Genomic DNA, 19750 nt, shown 5'->3' on the forward strand with positions numbered 1-19750 from the left:
TGATGGTTGAACCCATAAGAACCTTTCTCGGCTTCGAAAGACCTCGTTTTGTTTCGACAATGGAAGGGGGTGGAGAAGAGGGCGAACCCCTACAGAGCGATGCTCTAGTGAAAATGGACAATATAGTAGAAGACGAGGAGCTCAGGTCTCTTCTCATACCAGATGTAAAGGATCTCCCGTCAATTCCTCCATCGGCTGTGGAGTCCAACTTCGCTCGCTACTATGCCGCAGGTACTCCTTAAACCTTGGGAAATTTTCATCAACGATCGAAGGATTTCGAAGAGGAACTCTCAAATTCATAAAATTTATTACTCAGACTTTCTGAAGCCAGGGCATGATCAGTACGTATATCGCCATGCCAATGGGTAACACAAGACATGAACCAAAACCAGACTTTTCTTTACCACTCTGTAAACTGAGACATAATCTGTCTATGTTTTCCGTTTTTGTTCCGGGTTATGATCATAGATTGTGTGTAGTCGGTTTGGCTCCAAGCCATGTCGCCTTGAGAGAGGAAGGTGGAGTAACAGCTGTGAATTTCAATGTGGGGAAATCTGACCGGAGCGAGATGAAGGTCACCGGAAAGCGCAAAAGGGTAAGTGAACTTTGAAGAAGATTGTCGATTAGTTGAAGTGCTAAGCTTGATGGATTGTTGTTTGTTGAGGCTTGAGCGATGATGGAATTGCTTGGTTTTGCAGAATGCACAGCATTTCGATGCCAAAACTTCATTGTGTAAAGTTTGTGCAAATGGAAAAGAATTTATTGTGAGGTTGGAAATTTTGGAGCTCTGTTTGTCTTCAAATTTAAGCCGTAGTGATGTTTAGATATATCATTTTGGTGACTGATTTCTGCAGGTGTTGTGTCAAAGGTTCCCTCTTAGAGGTAAATGACAGATTACTTAAGCAACCTGATCTACTTAATTCATCAGTAAGTATGAGTTCCCCTTTTCCTCATGAAGATAATACATAATGCGTGGTCCTGATTTTGTACAACAATCTATCTAATCAGTGATCAGATAGAAGCCGTTTTTGGGGATTTTTTTTAAATTTATGATGTGGTTTTTAATTTTTGTAGTTTGATATTTCTTGTGATTATTATTTTAGACAATTATTTTAGAAGAAGGAGAGGAAAGGAGGGGGAGGATGAGAGCTAGAGGAGGAGGGAGAGGAATGGACTAGGAGGAGGAAAAGAGGAGTATTTGGCAGACTAGCAACAGTGTGAGGAGAAATCCTCTTTCATAAGAGAAAGAGAGAGAGAGAGAGAGAGAGAGAGAGAGAGATTGTTAAAGATTCTAACCCTAAAATTAAAATATAATAATTATTTTTAACCAAGCAAGAAGGCATAGTCTGCATATATATTTAGCTTCGGACTGGTAAATATCACCCAGTACATACTGGTCGAAATGAAATTAAAAACCATGAAACAAACCAAAATATTGATGAAAGGAATTGATTTTAAGAAAGAATCCAATAGAACATTTATCAGGACCAGTTTTGTTGAATATATGCTGAATATATATTGTTCAGTTGATGAAAAGCATATATTAATATTGCTTGTATTACTGGTGCAGGGTGGTTAAAATTGTATGTGGCAGGCAAATATGACTTTATTGTTTTGAAATCTTATAAGATAGAAGCCAAAAATTCTTTATTAGTCAGAGGTTTAAACATTCAGGAAACTGGGTATATTAAAAGCTAGTTTATTTGAGAAGAGACTATCATAATGGATATCTTGTATGTGTAGTAAATAGAGCAAGATATGACTGCATTTGCAAAAAGTTAGATGCAACACAAAGCAAGAAGAAAATGTGTGAGCATTGCACTGGTGCATTGATTTAGGTCAATGAAGCTAGAGATCTCAATTTAGGGCAAGGAAGACCAAATAATATCAATTATATACAAGAAATGATATGGATATTTATTTATTTATTTTTGTAGATAATCTGACACACAAAGCTAAATTACTCGAAATATTCAATATAGAAATCTAAATGATTAGTATATGGCTTATTGTGCGTTAGTCATTTTTCTATTGTGGTATAGCAACGTGAAAATTATGCCTCTTTAGCAGCAGAATAAGAATATCATTTTAGTGTTAAAATACAGATTTCTTATCTCTTATTTTCTGATCCATGTACATGTTTGTATGCGTAGGCTGACAGAGAAGGATACATAGCAATTATAATGCCAAAGCCAATAGATTGGCCCAAGATCAAAGATTCCTTATTGAGCCATGAAGACTACAAGAAATTGAGAGGCCTTTCTTGAGACGACAAAGGTATTGTCTTTTATGACTTATCACTGGACAAATAAACAGACTGTCAAAGGTGAAATTTTGCTAATCCTATTAAACATGCTTAACTCAAACATGGAAATTTGATATGTAACCTTAGATGGTGAACCAAACTTTATACTTTGCACCGAGTATTCCCTTCCTTGCTTAATTGTCAAAGGTAGAATTTTATCAATCCTACTTAACATTAGAAAGTCAAATATGGACATGTAATCTCAGATGGTGAACCAAGGTCATTCACAAGGCATCTATTCACTGCAAGTACCAATCTGTGGATCTTCATTCATAATTTCTGTTTTTCACATCCAGACAATGGAGTCACACTAATTAGGAGCTTTCATTCTCAAATATAATCAACTATCTTGTTCACCTACTAGACAGAAGCTGACTGTGGAGACTGACATGTATAATAACATTTCAATTGCTACTGGTGTCATGTTTTTGAGTTTGGGCATAAAATTAGTATTTGCATTCAATTCTACAGTTGCACATGTTTTGCTCTTAAGTTCATTCAAAAATGTGTTGTGCTACTTTGAAGTGTGCTTCTTGCAACCTGTTGGCTTCTTTGACCATTTAAAAGGAAATATAAAACTATGGTCTCTGATCCTTCTCGTTCGTTGTAAAACAACTTATTCCTAGTTGACTCTCGTTTTTATATTGCTCGTGGATTTTCTAAAGCCTATTGTTGGCTAGCACTAAATTTAGTCATCGGAGCCCAGTATCATCTGATTGTAGTTACAAAATCTCTCTGAATTTGCTTTCTGCATGTAGAACCAGAATGTTGCCAAAGATTCTCGTCATAAAGCCACACCCTCATTGTGCGCCATAGGTGTTGTATCCATTTATAAGAGGCATTTTGGTGCAGGATTCTGTAACCGCTATCTGAACAGAGGAGTTGCCAGTTGCAAGAAGAAAGTGACAATGCTACACCACAGCTCTTTCAGATTTGTCAACCAATGATCATGTAGTCTTAGGCCCCAGCTGGATCCCCAAAAATAATAATTAAAGCATCAGCTATAACCAAGTTTTTTTTTTTTTCTTTTTGGGATAACCAAGGATTCATACTAAGCTGCATCTTTTAAGGTCCTGAGGATATGTTTCAACTAGGGAAGGCCTCCATTTTTCCTTGTAAAACATTTGTTTCCAGTATGACTCTTTGCAGGTATGTTATTATGGTTGATTAATTTTATTATATCAGTGATTCAAACTGTTATTATGGTATCATTGATTAGTTGCCATATATCCAACCTGTCAAGATTAGTGCGAGTGTGTGCTATACCTAAATGTTCAAAGTAAACAAGGACAACTTTTGATGTACATCTGCTAAATGCTATAATATACTGTATACATGTGTAGGTTTGTCAACTCTAAATACCTTCTGTTGTTTTTTTTTTCCTCTTATTAGCCACAAATATTGTCTTGACTATATGAATGGACATTTTAGTAATTCGAGAGTAAGGTATATACAATCTTTATTTTTTTTTCAAAAATAAGAATTTTTGGTTGACTTGGCAAAAGCAAGCAAGCAATCAATCAGCACAATGATCATTTAATCGTTCTAACAAGGTTAAATAATTTTTAATGAGAGATAATTGAAGGTGTCAACAACTTGACCATCTCAAATGAGTCGATTTCAATAATCAGAAGTCCACCCCCTACTCCAAGGCAAGTCGTAATACCTCAAGCATAGGTATCAGTTCCAAGTGCAGGCAATCTCTCCTTTCAAAATATTTACAACATGTAATCAAACAGTCCCAGTATCATTTCGAATCAAATAGCCTAAACCTTATACGTCCAAGTCTTCAAAAAAGGTATTATTTTCTTACCACTACGTCACGCCTTCCAACTTTGCCAGAACGCTACTGCCCCACGATACTGGTCGCCACCGTGGCCCAAATCAGCATACGCAATATTTATGTGACCTTTTGACTTTCTGTAAAGTGGTCGGCAACGTGGGCCCCACAATACGGGGCATTAGTCGTCATGCCATTGACTTGGCCTGCGGCTGACGTCGGTGCGCCAAGTCCTGCTTAACAGTGAGCTGGAAATTTGGATCACAATCGCATGCATCTCGACTCGGACGTGACCCGCGTGTGACCCAATCGCTTCACATGAATCACGACTCTTCGTCTCTGTTGCCGCCCATCGCACGGAACGGAAACCTTTTCTTGAGGAACTAAAACTGAGCAGCAGCCAAGTCACCGGGAAGACAGGACATGTGCCCCACCGTCATTAGTTGGATATGCATGAGAGGGGTTGAACCTTGCGTAGCTTTGTTTGTGTCAGATTGAGATCCTGAGGAGGAGGACGAGGAGGAGGATGTTGTTGATGGTGAAGTGCACTCCGTGCCCACTCAAACCCAATCTTTTTTCTTTGTTTTTGTAGCAAATATTTCTTGCATTATATGGGTTATTTCCTGTTCTTTTAATTTTCAGAAATAATATAAATTCATATACATTATAAACATTAAAGATCTTGTTTTTGTGCTTCGGAAGCAACTCGATTCTTGGTTTTCACCCCCTGACTCCACAAGAAACCAATACCTTCATGAGCATCTTATTTTTAGCTATGTAGATGATAATGCAACAAGTCACTCAACAAAGTTTCTACTTGCTCGTCCTACAAATATAATACAACATGATTTCCGAATTATAGTATGATGTCTCCATTATTTCTGTTTGACGACTTCCTCGATGGCCACATTTATATTACAAAACCTTGTTTTCTATATATATGTGGACACGGAAACATGTCCGTTTCTCTCTCCGGAGTTCCCGTTGAAGGCCACAGCTAGATAAAGATGGCCTAATATTAGCATGAAAGATATCCTAAGGCTCAACTCTCAAATATAATACTGATGAAGAAAGATGATTCCTTCAAAGTCAAGGATTAGATGCTCCAATACCGTTCTTAATTTTTCTTTATGTTTTCTTTCTCTTCGAAGATCTTGAGGTTGTGAAAATTAATGCACAAGATTTCATTCAAGAGAGAATGTTGATTTTTGTCTGATAGCTAATTATTCTTATATGATAAAGGATTTGATTTTCTTTTATAAACATGGAAAAATATTCTTAGCTTGAGTGTTTTTCTCGATACATGGAACATCCATCAGATACATTTATAGAATTATGTTGACTTTTGATAAAGTTACATGCTAAATTGACTTTTAACTTGCTTCCCTTGTCAAATCGACTCTATTTATGTGCTGAAACAGTAGATTTCTGTGGATTTACATGGCCATAAAAGATAAAATCACAGGGAAACAGGGATAAGGGAGAGGAGGAGCGTGAGAAAGTGGAAGAGGATAGAGAGGTGGCCGAGGCTTCACCATGTAGCGTGTGCTTGTGGCGTTTGCACTCAGATGCAAGCTTGTTGGCAGGAAGAGGGAGGCAAAGTTAAGGAAGATAACGCGGCAATCACAGTTAGATGGAGGCGCGTGGGGAGGAAGGAGGAATCCATAGCTTTCTTACGCGTGCCACGGCTTCGTCCTGTGGTGGTGGGGACTCTGCAGCCGCCTCTTCCCGTGCCTTTTAAGAAAGCTCCTGCCTGCCTTCCTCTTCCGGCAGACTCTGGTTGCCTTATATATACGGCAGTGCAGCTGACGCTTTGAAGCTTTCAAGTCATTGCAGGTTCTATAGGCTCTGCATCTATTTTGTGAGCTTCGCTGCAAGTACGAGCGTCAAGTTTGGAAGAGAAGGCGATGCGGTGGAAGTGGATGCATTCTTCCTCATCCAAATCCAAATCCAAATCCAGCGACTCATTAGCGGCTGGTGAGGAACATTTTAATCTCTTCTTTTTTGTTTGGTCGTATCTCAATTTTATTAAGATGGGATTAAAGCTTAATAATAAAAAGCCAATAGCAGGAATCATTTCTTGGTGAGATGACAGGAAGTTAAACGATTGCATTACTTTCTCCTCAAGTAAGCATGCTGATGATGTCAGGACTTATCTCTCTGGCTTTTCTTGCTTGTCTGCCTCTTCGTTCTTCCCACAGGAGGACAGCTCTCCATGGCGAGGAACCCTAACCATTATCGGAGCCCGTTGAATGTCAATGAGGAGTACAAGAAGACACTCAGAACCAAATCTTTCCTTGACATGTGCTCCAAAGTCCATCAACAGCTCCGGCGAACTGTCTCATCTATCGCCTCCTCGTCTTCGGAGGATGATGGCAGTGATGACGACGATGGCGGTTCTACAGAGGAGAAGCTAGATTCGAGCCGGCCTAGTGAGTCGTCTCCTCTCCCGTACGCTGACCTCCCGGACTTCCTTCTCGAGCCGAGTCAAGAATCGCTTGTCGCTGCGACGGCCGTCACTGACGACCGCAGCGCCCACCTCCAAGTCCACTCCCTCCTCCTCGAATTTTTTGACGTCACCTTACAGGCCTGCACCGCCTGCACGAATCTTTTGGCCTCCATCAACCGTACCAGAGTGCACCATCGGTCGATCCGACATCTTCTCTACAAACTATCGTTTTCTTGTTCTGATGACAGCGATTGCACCGCGTTCGACCGTCTTGCTTCCCTCGTCAACACAGAGAATCCGCTCCAACCACAAAACCTTGCTCACTTTCACTCTGCGCAATCCGAGTATACTCGTCTGATGCAGCAACTCACGGCAGCGCACCGGAGAATCCTCAGAAGGGCGCGACTTATCCGTTTGACCAGGAAAGCCACCGGAATCCTGACCATTAGCATCGCCGTGGCAGTTGCACTAGTGATTGCGGTGCACACAGTGATCGGCGTCGGGGTTGTGGTGGCAATAGCTCCGGCGATAATGACGACAGCACCATTGACGGCCATGAGTTGGGCGAGGGCAGGGAAAGCGAGGTACCTAGAGAAGCTTGGCGCACAAGTAGACTCGGCGGCCAAGGGCGCGTACATCGTGGGGAGGGACCTCGACACGATGAGCCGGATGGTGCGGCGGGTGCACGACGAGGTGGAGCACGAGCGGGATGTGGCGAGGATGGTGTTGAGGGACAGGGAGCGGCAGCTCGTGAGGGAGGCCGCGAGGGAGGTGGAGGGCGGGACGGCAGGTATGGCGGAGCAGCTGAAAGAGCTGGAGGAGCATGTGTACTTGTGTTTGATTACGATCAACAGGAGCAGGAGGATGGTTGCGCAGGAGATGACGATGGGTGCCAATGCTGTGCCTTCCCCGGCGGCAGCCGAGACAATGCCATGACATTGCTTGATTGATAGCGCATATTCTTTGAGTTCTCCATAATTTTTTCTTCTCAGTTCGATTGAGTACATAAAATCTGACTAAATATTTCTTTGATAGATGCGTGTTGGCCCCCTCGATTAATTAGGCCGCATCACATGATCAACAAATATTGTTTCAAGTTTGGACATTGGATGATTGATTAATCAACTTCATGCAAATTGATGGTTCATATTGTTCTCTTTTTGTGCTACTTAATTATTAAGTAATACTAATCAAAGAGATGTGGGCTAAGAGACACAAATCTTGCTATATTAAGGAAAAAAAATGAATTATGGTTTCACTTGCTTGCTAATTTTAACTGATTGGACAACTTTAAGAGAAGAGAAGAAACATGATAACCTAATTTAGTAGATAATATAATGCTTGTAATTTCAGTTTTAATTGTTGCTAAAGTACTTCTTACTGCATTACCAATATGTTCATATAGGATCATTAGCTGCCTGGATGTACTCATCTGGAATGAATTACCTATTTAGTGTGCCAAGAATTATACATTAGGCTCACATGCTGACTTATAACTCCATTATCAAGTAAAATATTTGACTACTTCCACTAATTATTTATGACAAATGAAATTGATACCAAGCACAGAGAAACAAATTAAATATATGGAAGGATAAGACTAATGACTCAGAAGTCTTGTGCATTGGCTACTCATTTTTAATGAAATTTATTTTCTATGTTTAATTTTTAGTGGGCTGAACATCAGAGCCTTACATACCCATTAGTTTGTCCTTTACTTGAACCATCTATGATCCATCTGTGAAGATTTGTACATCAAACTCAAGTAAATCTTACAATAAAAGGAATAATCTTACATATATACAAATATACAGTCAACAAAGAGCTAAACACAATTATTCAACTTGCAGAATATGACATGCATTCAAACTTTAGACCTTCACAAAACAAACTGAAGCAGAACAAACAAGAAGACCTTCGGAATGCAGGAAGGGAACCCATCAACAAAACAAGACACAGTGTCTTCTCTTACACCAATCTTTACTAGGGGGTCTTCTTTGACCTCTCCACATTGCAGAGAAGTGCATGACCTGCACCATGAAGGCTTCCTCCTCTATAACCTGGAGCTCATCTGCAGAAACCCACCTTCTCGCATGCACTGCTCAGTCCTCATGACTAATAAATATAAAGCGTACGTAGTTTTACTCTTGAGCCATGAGATTGATTCAAGGTGCAGGAGATGCTTAGGCTGGGCTTTCCTTAATGGCGAAATGGAGTACAAGCTTAGCAGGGAAAGGTCGTCTGAAGGAGGTGAAGGGTAGGTGGTAATCTATAGGGAGAAGAAGAAGAGGGAGTTATGACTTGGATTATGTCATTGTGTCCTTTAAACGCACTGGTACTTCATTTACTGAGTGATTGATTGCAGCAGATCTGCAAACTTAGCTTGAATGAAGAGTAGCTAGATGCTGGCTAGAGATTGGTAGAGGAGGAATCATTCAACAGAACAGGAAATATTAATGATGAGGCATAAGAACACTAGTCAAAGCCAAAGCACAAATGTCATCACATTCCACTATATGTATCTTTATACGATGGAAATCCAGCAAAACCTCCCTGGATAACAGCGGTTGGAAGGAGTGAGCAATTATTAGCGAGTCTGAATCACACCTGCTCTATCAAAGAGAGAGATGGGGGAGAGAGAGAGAGAGAGAGAGAGAGAGAGAGAGAGAGAGGAAAAGATGCCTTGAAGAATACTTTTATTGAAGCTAATGAGAATAGGCTTAATCTTGACTCAAACCTTCTCCAACATTCAGTACAAACTATTGTGGCATGATTATAATTTACCATTATTTTTTATAACCCATGTTAATTTTAAAAAGATTCAAAAAGATTAATAGCCAAACATTTGTACCTTTTCGTTCCATGGTCTTATTATTAAAATTCATAGCAACAAATATGTTATTACAAGAGTTTATCAAGTTTTATATATATATATATATATATATATATATATATATATATATATATATATATATATATATATATATATATATTCTTTTAATACAACGCTCAGCATTTATTTCACAGCAAAAGCAATGCCATTGACGTTCTCTTAATCTTCAAAGAGAAGCGAGCAAGATAACCTCCACTTAATGCTTCAAGCGACAGCTTCGATCCACAACACACGTACTTCGCAGGACGGCGGGCAAGTCGAGCAAAATATTTCGCATGCCGCAGCCAACCTAAATCTTAGACTCGGAAGCTTCCCAGCCTTTCAGCTGAACTGCAAGCGGCTGGAGAAGGTCTGCCCAAATCCCCAGTTAGACGGAACGATGTCACTGAAGACCAGCGTCTGCCCGTCCGTGGTGGTGACTCTGAAGGAAAGAGGCTGGCCATTGAGATAGGCATTGGATTGCCAGTTGGCGCCCCAGTTCCTGGACATCGGCAGCCACCCGGTTTTGGATCCCTTGACGGACATGGACTGGACCGATCCAGGGCCAGCGACGTTGCTGACGAGAACCAGTTCGAAGTAGTCGAGCCCGTTGATGGTGAACCTCACGCCACCATGTTTCTTGCACGGGACCCTGCGTCAATATCCCATCGGTCGAGCACTCGACGAAACCAGGAAGACGAAGACTGTCACCGGGAAATCAGGAGACTCACCTCTGGAACATCACCGGCACGATTCCTCCGCGGTAGATGCCGATCTTCTCCCATGCGGGCTGCGCCATGTCGAAGTGCTGGCGAGGAGGGTTGCACCACCCCCCGTCGTCGTTGGGGAGGGCGTAGTTCGGGGGGCAGAAGTTGGTGGCCGTGATCGTCACCGACACGCCCTTGAGGCACCACCGCGGGTCCGCCCTGTAGTCGCAGATGATCTTGTAGCACTGCCCGCACGCTGCGCCGTCGCCGAACAAGGCCGTGCTCAGAGCTGCCGTCCTGGTGCCGTACCCGGTCGAGTACAGATTGCCGTACCCGCAAGCTCCACCTACAAACCATCCACCGCGACTCAGCGCCGTATTGGATTAAGCTAACAAGATACAACAATGCATGACGCCGACGGATATCCCACCCATCGTTCCCGAGGCGTCGCTTCCGCCGTAGAACGTCGCGGTGGCCTTCGTCCATCCCGATGGCTTGAAGCCCTCGACGACGGAGAACATGGAGCTCACCGCCAATACCATCAACAGCACAAGTCCAACACCGCTATCCATCGTAAAGATAAAACTGCCTCAAGCTTAGTTCTCTTTACTGAATGCTAAGATCCATGGTGGGGATTTATACGAGAAGGAGAAAGCCAATAATGGATGCAAGCTTTGCACATGGCATGATGCAGTCACATCCATCCCTTGTGGGGTGCCCAATAGCTATATTCTAGACCTTATCTGTGGCAATTTTGGTCCATTTTTCGTTTGCAATGCGAACCATTTGGTGCTCCAGTTCACTGGAATTATTAGATGAGAGGGATCACATGGTCATGTGTCCCTGCACATGGCTCCTGATCTCTCTGTAGTGCCAGCAACCAAGACAGGGTTGGTTGGCTTGGATTTATGATGAAGGCAGTCCAGGCGAGAGTGATGGACAAGCCTGGGAGCTCATCAGGTGCAGTTTCACTTCAAGTGGTAAAACCAAATGGGCTCTGATTCCAGATCACCGACAGAAATGGTCATGGAAGATCATCAGTCCTTAAAGAAAAGTGGCAAAACCAGATGGATTCTGACTCAAGATCACCGACAGAGTCGGTCATAACCATCTGGCAAGATAGATCCTGGAAGACCACACTTTACTACCATGGTTGTTTGGGATAAGGTTCAACCACAACCTAGATCCTTGACACACACAAGCCTAGGATCAAAGTATAAGATGGAACAGACATACTTGTTTAGAAGGGGGTATATGACAATGCAATCTCAACTTGCACTACTGTTTCTTGGTAAACAGCATCTTCCGTCTCAGGTGATATTGAAGGCCTGGCTGAAAGGCTAATGTTGTGGGCCAAAAAAGTCAGTTCTGTCATCCAATGACAAAATAGCATCCAGCTATAGAAACTACTTCAAATTTACTCACATGCATGCCAGGAAATCAAGGAACAAGACCATGTTATCAAAACAGTTCTGGATCTGTAGCATTTTGTGAACAAGATTTCACATAATTAATCAGAGTTCTAAGCCATTGAATCTGGTATCAGATTGCAACTGTTCTCAACAAGCTTTCCAAAGAGGAGGGAAGATAAAATCCATGTTAAGGCTTTGTCTCTTGAAACTTGCCTCACCCAGGAAAATTATTGACAAAGGCTTGAAACCCTGAACCTGCATTGTCAAAGAGGGAATAAGTTGAGCAATTACAACTCAGAGCCAAGGCCACAAAAACCACATAAACTGCCCAGAAAAAAATTCTTTCATATTGAAGAACTATTTTTATATTTAATATGCATATTGATCCATCAGACTAAGTTGTAGGTTAAAAAAAGGTTGATATCAGAATTCAGTTTACCTATGTTTCCAAGAACAGCTTGCAAGCAACAATATAACTAAGTTATTATTATTTTCATCCACCTGCTTTGTTGTGAACAGAGGAAATAGATCATCTCGGAAATCTTACCACACAACTTTTTACCTCATTGGGATCATCTCTTGTATCCAAAACTAAGATGGAAGTTGCTTTCCACGTATCTCACAATAAAAGTAAAAAAGTAATGCATTCAAACAAAGTCATGATCAAGGATGATTGTATGATAACCACACAATTACAACAAGATATCAGTGAACCTTGCTGCTTCCACAATCATCATCACTACAGTCAAATTTATAGTGATCAACTGTAAAAAAACATTGATATCTTACAAATATATAATTACATTGTTGGAGCATAAAAGTGATAACAAGGAGCTCCTCTATTTCTTCTTAGCAAGCTTTCAGTGCAGCGTCAGTAATATCAGATCATGCTCCCTTACTCCTGTATGCCCATATTTGCCTCTGTTACAAAAGCAGTTAGCCAGCATATATCCATCCTGTAAAACCAAACAACCTCTTCAATTCATGTGGTAGAATACAACTAATTAAGCAGACATTTCCCTTACTGCTATCCCATTAAAGCAGATTAACAACTGATCTTTACTAAAATGGAGGATCTCAATTGACTGCTTCCTTAGCAACATTGTGATATTTCTTCAATGGTATCAAATTTTGGTACATACCAGACAGTTTTTATTGGTCCAGTCTTGAACCGGTATGTAGAGAAGGGTTTTTCGCCCGAACTAGTCTGATAATTGCAGCAATTTCTTTTAAAATTTTAACAACTGTTGTCGTCTTCTTTATAACCTCTCTCTCTCTCCTGATCCCTTGTGTTGCACGCTGCCCAGTATTCAGATCTAAAATCATGCTTTAAATTACTTTGATTTTTGTTATTTTGCAAAGAATAAATTCATTAAACACTCATGGTTTTCTGTCAAACAAGAACAGAATACCAACACTAGCATGTGACTGTTTCAAGATACAATCAATGGGAAATTGCATTATAGTTAAGAATCTATATATTGTTATTCAAATACCAGATAAGTATACCAGCAAGCAAGCAACATAGCTATAACCACATACCTGACATCCTTATCTGACTCAGAAATTAATCAGTAAACATGCCAGTAAACTCTCCAACAACATCCTTTCTCTATCAGACTTTGCAAAGCTCACAGTGAGCAACTGAGACAGCACTCTACTCTCTGTGCTTTCTTCTCAAATAAAAAGATTTTAATTGAAGCGTAGATGCTGACTACCAGAATAGCTCCAACAAATGGAGCTGTCTCAACTCTCAAGTTGAGAGTTGAACTTACTGTCAGAGGCTCTTTTCAGCATGAAAAATCCAAATATGCTAACAGTAATTTGCGTGCGGAGATACCCTTTTGTAGTGGCCGATGTGGGCCAATTAATGAGGCTTGGAGATAGGATTCAGAAACAGAAGGTAGCAACTAAAAAAAAAGAAAAAAAACAAAGAGAAAATAATCAGTCTTGAATTGAACACTTGTTGGAAGCATTTACATTAGAAAAAGTCCAGATTATTAACATAATTAGTGCCAGAAAGATAAACAGCAAAGTGCCTGTTGCGAAGAGATATCCATTTAATAGTATAGAGAACTCGACATAGACAGAATTATGTTACAAGTTTAAATAGATGCAAATACACCAAACAACCCAAAAACAGGACCCTTTCAAATATTAATTTAGTTTCTCATGACTTGACTAGAACTCTTGCTCTCTGTTTGAGTTACCATACTCATATAATGGATTTAAGTACAACAAGAAGCCAAACATAAAGTAGGAAAGAGAAAGAACGACTGCAATAACATAAAATGCCAAAACAAAGCCTTCACGGAAAATCTTAAGCTGAACCTAATGCAAAAATCTGTCAAATTTTTTTATTAGACATGTTAATTTGACTAAAATATAGTTATTACAAGATAGCACCACAGCCATCAAAATGGGTAACTCATGAGTAAGAATGGACAAGATGGTTAAGCACTTATCACACTATCAATAAATAATAAAAGAATATACCGATCTATTAATTAGATCCTACAATTAGTCTACCTATAAAGATGAAACTAACAGCTGCCTAAGATATTGGGATCATAGAGATACATTGTAAGGCTATAGCATGACACTAGAACTCCTATCCATAATCCAGCGCTACAAGACAGAAAATACTCTTCAGAGCAAGCATCTGTCCAAATACAAAGCAGAAATCTTGCATCTGAGATCAATATTAAGCTTCAATGGCACTAGCATGAACCAGTCCATTTTGGTCCCTCCCACTACCACAACCTGCAATGAGATAACATTAACAATATTCAGATATAGAAACACTTGATCATAAAACCTGCTTAACTAATCTCCAATTCGAGGTGAAGCATATACTCTGTGCATATATGATCTTGGTCCTTCAGTATTTCAAACTTCAAATGGAAAAGGATTAAGTAGAGAAGAAAACGGAACAAGGGATCCAAGTTGGGCCAACTTGCATCTGGAAATCAAGAGGTCCAAATAAAACCGAACAAACACGCAGATATTGACCCCAAACGAACCAGTCAGCGCGGAGGAGAAACCCGAGGAAAGCGGACACAAACGAATACAAAGAAAGAAGGGGATCGAGTGGGCTGCCCGCACTGCCTTACCTCCGCAGACCGCTTCATCTTGTATCAGCCAATCCTTCGATGGAGCCGGGAAAACTGGTCTCCTTCCGGCTTAGGGCTCCGTCTCGATTTTTGGCCGGTTAATAGCCCCTTGCCAACCATTTAATTACCATCAAGGCCGAGAAAACCACTGCCGTAGGATGATTAGGTACGGAGATCAAGAGCCGCTACTCCCCTTTTGGTACGAGAAACGTATTTGTAGTATAAATACTAATCTGGTATGGAAAAACATGCTTGCTGTATATGAAAATATTATGAAATATTACATAATATATACTTAAAAAAAATAAAGAGAACTCATAACTTCATTTGATAACTTTTCGTTATGTCTTCCGAATAGGACTGTTGTAAAAAATAATAATTTATTCTTCTAATACAAAAAGATTTAATTTATCTTATATAAAAAAATGTTTTTAATAAAAAATATTATTTTTTTTGTTTCCCTGCAACCGAAAAAGCACATAGAAAAGTGAAAAATTTTTCCTGTATTGTGCTTTTGTTAGTATTATGTGATGATATTATTGTTTTGTGTCCTTGCAACCAAAAAGGCCCGTAGATAATGCTGCTATCTATATCTCCATCTTTATTTTCATCAGCAAAATGACTTTGCTACCCAAAATTAATAGGAAGAGGGATTATCTTTAAATTTGAATATATTGACATAATTTTCTTATTTTCATTTTTTATAAAAAATCGACTTAAAAGACAACACACAAACGTAAGATGAAAAATGGAGAAAAAACTCAATTTAATCAGAAGAAACATACTATTTTTTCTTCATTTTTCTTCCCAGCAGGATTTAGTAATGTCATGAGAAATTTGGCATGATTTGTTATGCTGAAACAATAATCGTAAATCATAAGCTACCATAATGTGGATTTTCTTTCCGCAGAAAGATGACTTTCTTATATAAGTTTGACATTTAATAGTAGCTAGCAAGAATTACAGACAACTAACTTATAACATCTATCTTTACATGGAATGATTTCTATTGGCATCAATTGCAATTTATACATCAGACAATTCATGGGACTGGAAGTATAGTAAGGATTAAGGTAAAAGGAAAACATTATAATCACTGAGCTCCCTGTGTGAATTTTGGTATGAGGCTTAGAGTCTGAAATGAAATCATTAGAGGCTGACCAGAGAGAAAATTAGAGATGTCAGGAAGAGACTTGTAAAGAAGTGTGATGAATGGATTGAAGGCGCAACTGCTGCTGGAGCCTGAGCAGTATTGCTCCTGACCTTTGTGGCCTCCTGAGTGTAAGTGCTTGGTGCAGGAGCAGCTGGATGAGTTGTCGAAGAATTGTGCACAGAGAGATTGCCAGAGTTCTCCAAACTGTAGCCTGCATAGTTAAGGATAGGTAATCTCACTCAAATCTGCTTCGGAGTTGACTTGTGAAATATGTTATGAAGTGGGTGTATACTTACAGTCAAAATTCTTCCAACCCAGGATCAGCCTCTCTCTGTCGAAGACTACGCGAAGCCCTGTCAAGAAATTTTCTTCATGAAAGCATGTAAATTTGTGTCAGATTCCAGATTTAATTGGAGAAAAATGACTTTCTTCAGTATTTAATCCTATTATCAAAAAAGCCAGATCATTTACTGCACAAAATCTAGTCTAGGAGGATATAGATTAGAAATATTTTTCTCGAACTTCTTTAAGATCTTCTGTTCATTATATCACCCTGAAGTTTTAGAGTATGAAATAACTAGGAGTAAAGTACACTTATGATTCAAAATCAAGATTTTTGTCTTTCTACCAGGAAATTATAATCTTCAATATGAAACAAGAAATAAGAAATTTTGATATATGTTGCAAAGGGTGTATGGAAATCTTACGTCCAATTATATTCAGTCCAGTGCTCTTCAGAACAGCCAGGCAATATACAGACTGCATTTTCTGCATAACACAAGCAAATAAATTCATATATTGCTTGCTAGAATAGACAGATAACATATTGATGAATTTACCTGAATCTCAATCACAATAATTGGATCATTAACGGGAAGAGCACTTCCACCATCTGTTTTTAGATTTATTTTAGGTCCTGAGATTGTAGTTTGCGTGGGACTGCAGAATTCATCAGCAAATATATTAGATAATGTCTATAAAGGATTAAACTTTCAAGTGATTGGCTTGTTTCATCGTAGATATGATGACCTCAACTCGTAGCAATAATCAAAAGGAAAACCTGCATTTGCATCTGCTTTGTACCGTTTCTCCTGAACTTGTTCATCGAACTGTTCAAAAAGGAAACAAGAGATTCATAATTGCTAAATAATCTAAATTTGGTTTTAAACCTTGTCAAGATGTAAACATCTTACGCTCTCAGCGAGATTTGTGTAAGCTGGATCAGCCAAGTATGTGAAGGAGGTACCAGAGTCGACAATAGCACTAAACACCATGTCAGTGGAACTATTCCCGACTATTATTCCATTTATATTGATTTTGTAGGATGGGCTGCATAGAAACATTCAAAAGTTATATGAACATGATATGCTAAAAAGTCAATGGAATCATTGATCCAACCACAATGTAATGGAAATAAAGCAGAGATAACAATGACACTTACTGTCTGCTGTCAATAATGAGTGCAGTTTCTTGTTGGTCTGAGCTACCTTTATGTCCAAAAGTAATTCTACCAAAACCATCACGTCCGAAGCACATGGAGAAAGAATTTGAAGTCAATCCCTTACTCGACAAAATGCTGGGCACTGATATCTTCTCCATGCCAAGTCCAAACAAGCCATTAGGAGCTGCACTGCGTAGAAATGAACCAGTCTGAACCACTCCACAACTGCAGGATTCAACAGATAGAAAGTTACCAACACAATTAGCCAGTTTAAGCCTAAATTGATTGTGCTTCTTGAAGGCAACCTACCCGAATACAATTGGTGCTTCAACAACTCGAGCAGTAGTGTCCTCTATCGTCAGGTACAGAATGTCTTCAACTAGTACTCCAGAAGATGAAGTGTTTTCAGATAAGTATTGAACAATGTAAGGGCAACTGCTGGTTGCTCCAGGGCAGCTATTTTGGAGGTCACATAAGCTGTTGTTGCAGAGGATGGATTGGCTTGTCGATGATCTACTGGGACTGTATATGTCAAACATAAGGTTCTGTTGCAATTTCAATACATGAATCAGATATAAGTACCAAAACAAACAATAAAATGGAATAAAAGCTTCTCATCCATCTCTAAACTTTTTTGGTTCACTCTTAACTATTCCAATCAGAAGGATGAACATTAAATCCGGCATTTTTTAAAACAGTGTATCATGCCAACAAAGATGGCATGCTCAACCGATGTTTCCAAGACCTTGTGACTTTGTGATCTTTAATCCACCAACAAGCAGGACTACCGATCAACAAAGCTGCTTCGAGGATTAGAACAGAGAAGGATTGGATTCGATAGGCTTACTCCGTATTCTGTGGGAGCGCACTGCAAGCAATCACAGGGCACCCAGAACAGATCACTCCCGGTGTCCAACGCCACCAGAAACGTTACATTCGGCGTCCCCAACGCCACAATCGCGTAATGCAAGCTGATTCCAAATATTCAACCAGATCAAAAGAGCAATCTTTTCGGAGAAGAAAGATCACAATTTGGACTCGCAGGCCCTATACCCGAAAGAGGAGAAGAGGAGCACAAGGAAACATGGGCCTTACAATCCCAGGGAGCTGAGCCTGACGGTGGCGTTGCCGTCGACGAACGTGAGATCCGAGCCGCCAGCGTCAGCGAGAGAGCGGCCGCGGAGGGCGCGGTCGTGGTGAGCGAGGGCGGCGTAGTACTCGGCGGCGCCTTTCTCGGGCCACCAGACGCCGGGGATGGCGCGGGCCTCAGCCCACTGCCGCACGCGGTCGGAGAACCGATGGTGGAACTCGAAGCCGAGCCCGGTGGCGGAGGAAGCCGCCGGCCCCAGCGCCGCGGCGAGGACAACCCATAGGCGGATGAGCGGTCGGCTTCGACTACCGGCGATGGCCATGGGAATCAAATGGCAGGCCTTTGGATGCTAGCAATTAAATGGGTAGTGGTTGACGTCGAGAGGTACTACTTGAGAATTCTGCCTGTGGCTTTTGCCTAACCAAATTGGGAAGGTAATGATATAATACGAATCATAATAATGTATTTGCAAGAGTCTAACTAAAGATTTAAGACAACAGGAAGAACAAGATGATAATGATGATGATGATGGCAGCAGCGACGAAGGTTCTTCACAGTGTCAGTGTCACAAACTTATGGTGGTAGATCTACTTTCAGAATTCCATGTAGTTAGGTTCTCTCTCTTGGTTGAGACGGTCGACTGTGAACTGTGAGCTAAAAAATTGAATTCGACATTTAGTCAACGAAGAAATCTGTTAGAAAATAGGAATAAGAGTAAAGTATAGTGCTTAGGTGAGAGGATTAAGTAGAAGCTTGTTATGATTATGTTGTGTTCCTCGTATCTAATTAATAAACTATGATTTGTTATTCACATATATGAAATCCTTGAATTTGGCAGCGGACTTAAACTTTGTATCACAAGCTATTACACGGTTCCTATGAATAAATAATAAATTGGATGGAAGCCGAGAAGGTTGATAAATCAAGAGAGCCTTCATCAAGCATTTATGACCGATGAAATGAGTACCATTTGGGTAGTTGCAGTGTCACTGTCTCATATTTTCTCTTTCTACCTTCTCCATCGTCATCATACTTTGGTCCAACGCCTCGTCCGAGGGAGAAATCAATCATATTATATATAATAGAAGGCACCAAACATCTATAGCAAATGCGGACACCGAGTACCGCGAGTGACTCGATATAAAACTTTAGTTGATAGGGCATATTTTGACAGCTTGCCCTTCAACCGCTGTGCATAACTCCGACAATATCAAGGTCAGTATAACGAGCTATACCACCAAAGTACAATACCGTTCCGATCCCTCGGGACGGCACCGATCAAGTATCGCGCCGTTTGATCTTCGCAGGATGATGCTACCCAACTACAGAACCACCCCGCGAAAGTCAGGACGACGCCAACCAAATATCACGTCATCTGATCTTCGCAGGACGACGCCATTCGAGTATCATGCCATCCGATCTTCGCAA

General features: G+C 40.4%; 4 protein-coding genes and 1 long non-coding RNA gene across 8 annotated transcripts; 2 read left to right on the plus strand and 3 right to left on the minus strand.

Annotated features, from left to right (window-relative positions):
• The first annotated feature begins 36 nt into the window (after positions 1 to 36).
• Positions 37 to 3513, plus strand: LOC103971142 (uncharacterized). Of its 2 annotated transcripts, none has more exons than XM_018821856.2 (7): positions 37 to 231; positions 317 to 365; positions 469 to 595; positions 699 to 769; positions 855 to 927; positions 2154 to 2277; positions 3064 to 3513. In XM_018821856.2, exons 1-6 carry the CDS (start codon positions 60 to 62, stop codon positions 2265 to 2267), a joined length of 606 nt encoding a protein of 201 aa, XP_018677401.2. In that variant the 5' UTR covers positions 37 to 59; the 3' UTR covers positions 2268 to 2277; positions 3064 to 3513. The 2 variants fall into 2 exon arrangements, with proteins under 2 accessions (XP_018677401.2, XP_009383379.2); XM_009385104.3 differs by having other exon boundaries at positions 38 to 231; positions 3158 to 3513.
• A 2350-nt stretch (positions 3514 to 5863) lies between these two features.
• On the plus strand, positions 5864 to 7615 carry LOC135630894 (putative UPF0496 protein 2). The gene is made up of 2 exons (XM_065138178.1): positions 5864 to 6062; positions 6287 to 7615. The coding sequence occupies exons 1-2, from the start codon at positions 5993 to 5995 to the stop codon at positions 7468 to 7470; spliced, it is 1254 nt and encodes a 417-aa protein (XP_064994250.1). The 5' UTR covers positions 5864 to 5992; the 3' UTR covers positions 7471 to 7615.
• A 1910-nt stretch (positions 7616 to 9525) lies between these two features.
• Positions 9526 to 10730, minus strand: LOC135631350 (expansin-A11-like). The gene is made up of 3 exons (XM_065138952.1): positions 10544 to 10730; positions 10138 to 10459; positions 9526 to 10058 (listed from the first exon to the last, which is right to left on the minus strand). Exons 1-3 carry the CDS (start codon positions 10683 to 10685, stop codon positions 9749 to 9751), a joined length of 774 nt encoding a protein of 257 aa, XP_064995024.1. The 5' UTR covers positions 10686 to 10730; the 3' UTR covers positions 9526 to 9748.
• Positions 10731 to 12150: 1420 nt separating this feature from the next.
• Positions 12151 to 15065, minus strand: LOC103971176 (uncharacterized). Of its 2 annotated transcripts, none has more exons than XR_670675.3 (2): positions 14639 to 15065; positions 12151 to 14288 (listed from the first exon to the last, which is right to left on the minus strand). It is a non-coding gene; the product is annotated as an uncharacterized LOC103971176 (long non-coding RNA). The 2 variants fall into 2 exon arrangements; XR_010494363.1 differs by lacking the exon at positions 14639 to 15065 and adding an exon at positions 14382 to 14632.
• A 452-nt stretch (positions 15066 to 15517) lies between these two features.
• On the minus strand, positions 15518 to 18770 carry LOC103971182 (aspartyl protease family protein 1). 2 transcript variants are annotated; one of them, XM_018822423.2, is made up of 10 exons: positions 18328 to 18770; positions 18080 to 18203; positions 17542 to 17777; positions 17233 to 17457; positions 16985 to 17120; positions 16821 to 16900; positions 16631 to 16730; positions 16499 to 16559; positions 16088 to 16144; positions 15518 to 16002 (listed from the first exon to the last, which is right to left on the minus strand). In XM_018822423.2, exons 1-10 carry the CDS (start codon positions 18642 to 18644, stop codon positions 15788 to 15790), a joined length of 1551 nt encoding a protein of 516 aa, XP_018677968.1. In that variant the 5' UTR covers positions 18645 to 18770; the 3' UTR covers positions 15518 to 15787. The 2 variants fall into 2 exon arrangements, with proteins under 2 accessions (XP_018677968.1, XP_009383415.1); XM_009385140.3 differs by having other exon boundaries at positions 16088 to 16159; positions 18328 to 18769.
• Between the last annotated feature and the right edge of the window lie 980 nt (positions 18771 to 19750).

Source organism: Musa acuminata, chromosome BXJ3-2 (assembly GCF_036884655.1).
Source record: "Musa acuminata AAA Group cultivar baxijiao chromosome BXJ3-2, Cavendish_Baxijiao_AAA, whole genome shotgun sequence".
Classification (NCBI taxonomy): Eukaryota; Viridiplantae; Streptophyta; class Magnoliopsida; order Zingiberales; family Musaceae; genus Musa; species Musa acuminata.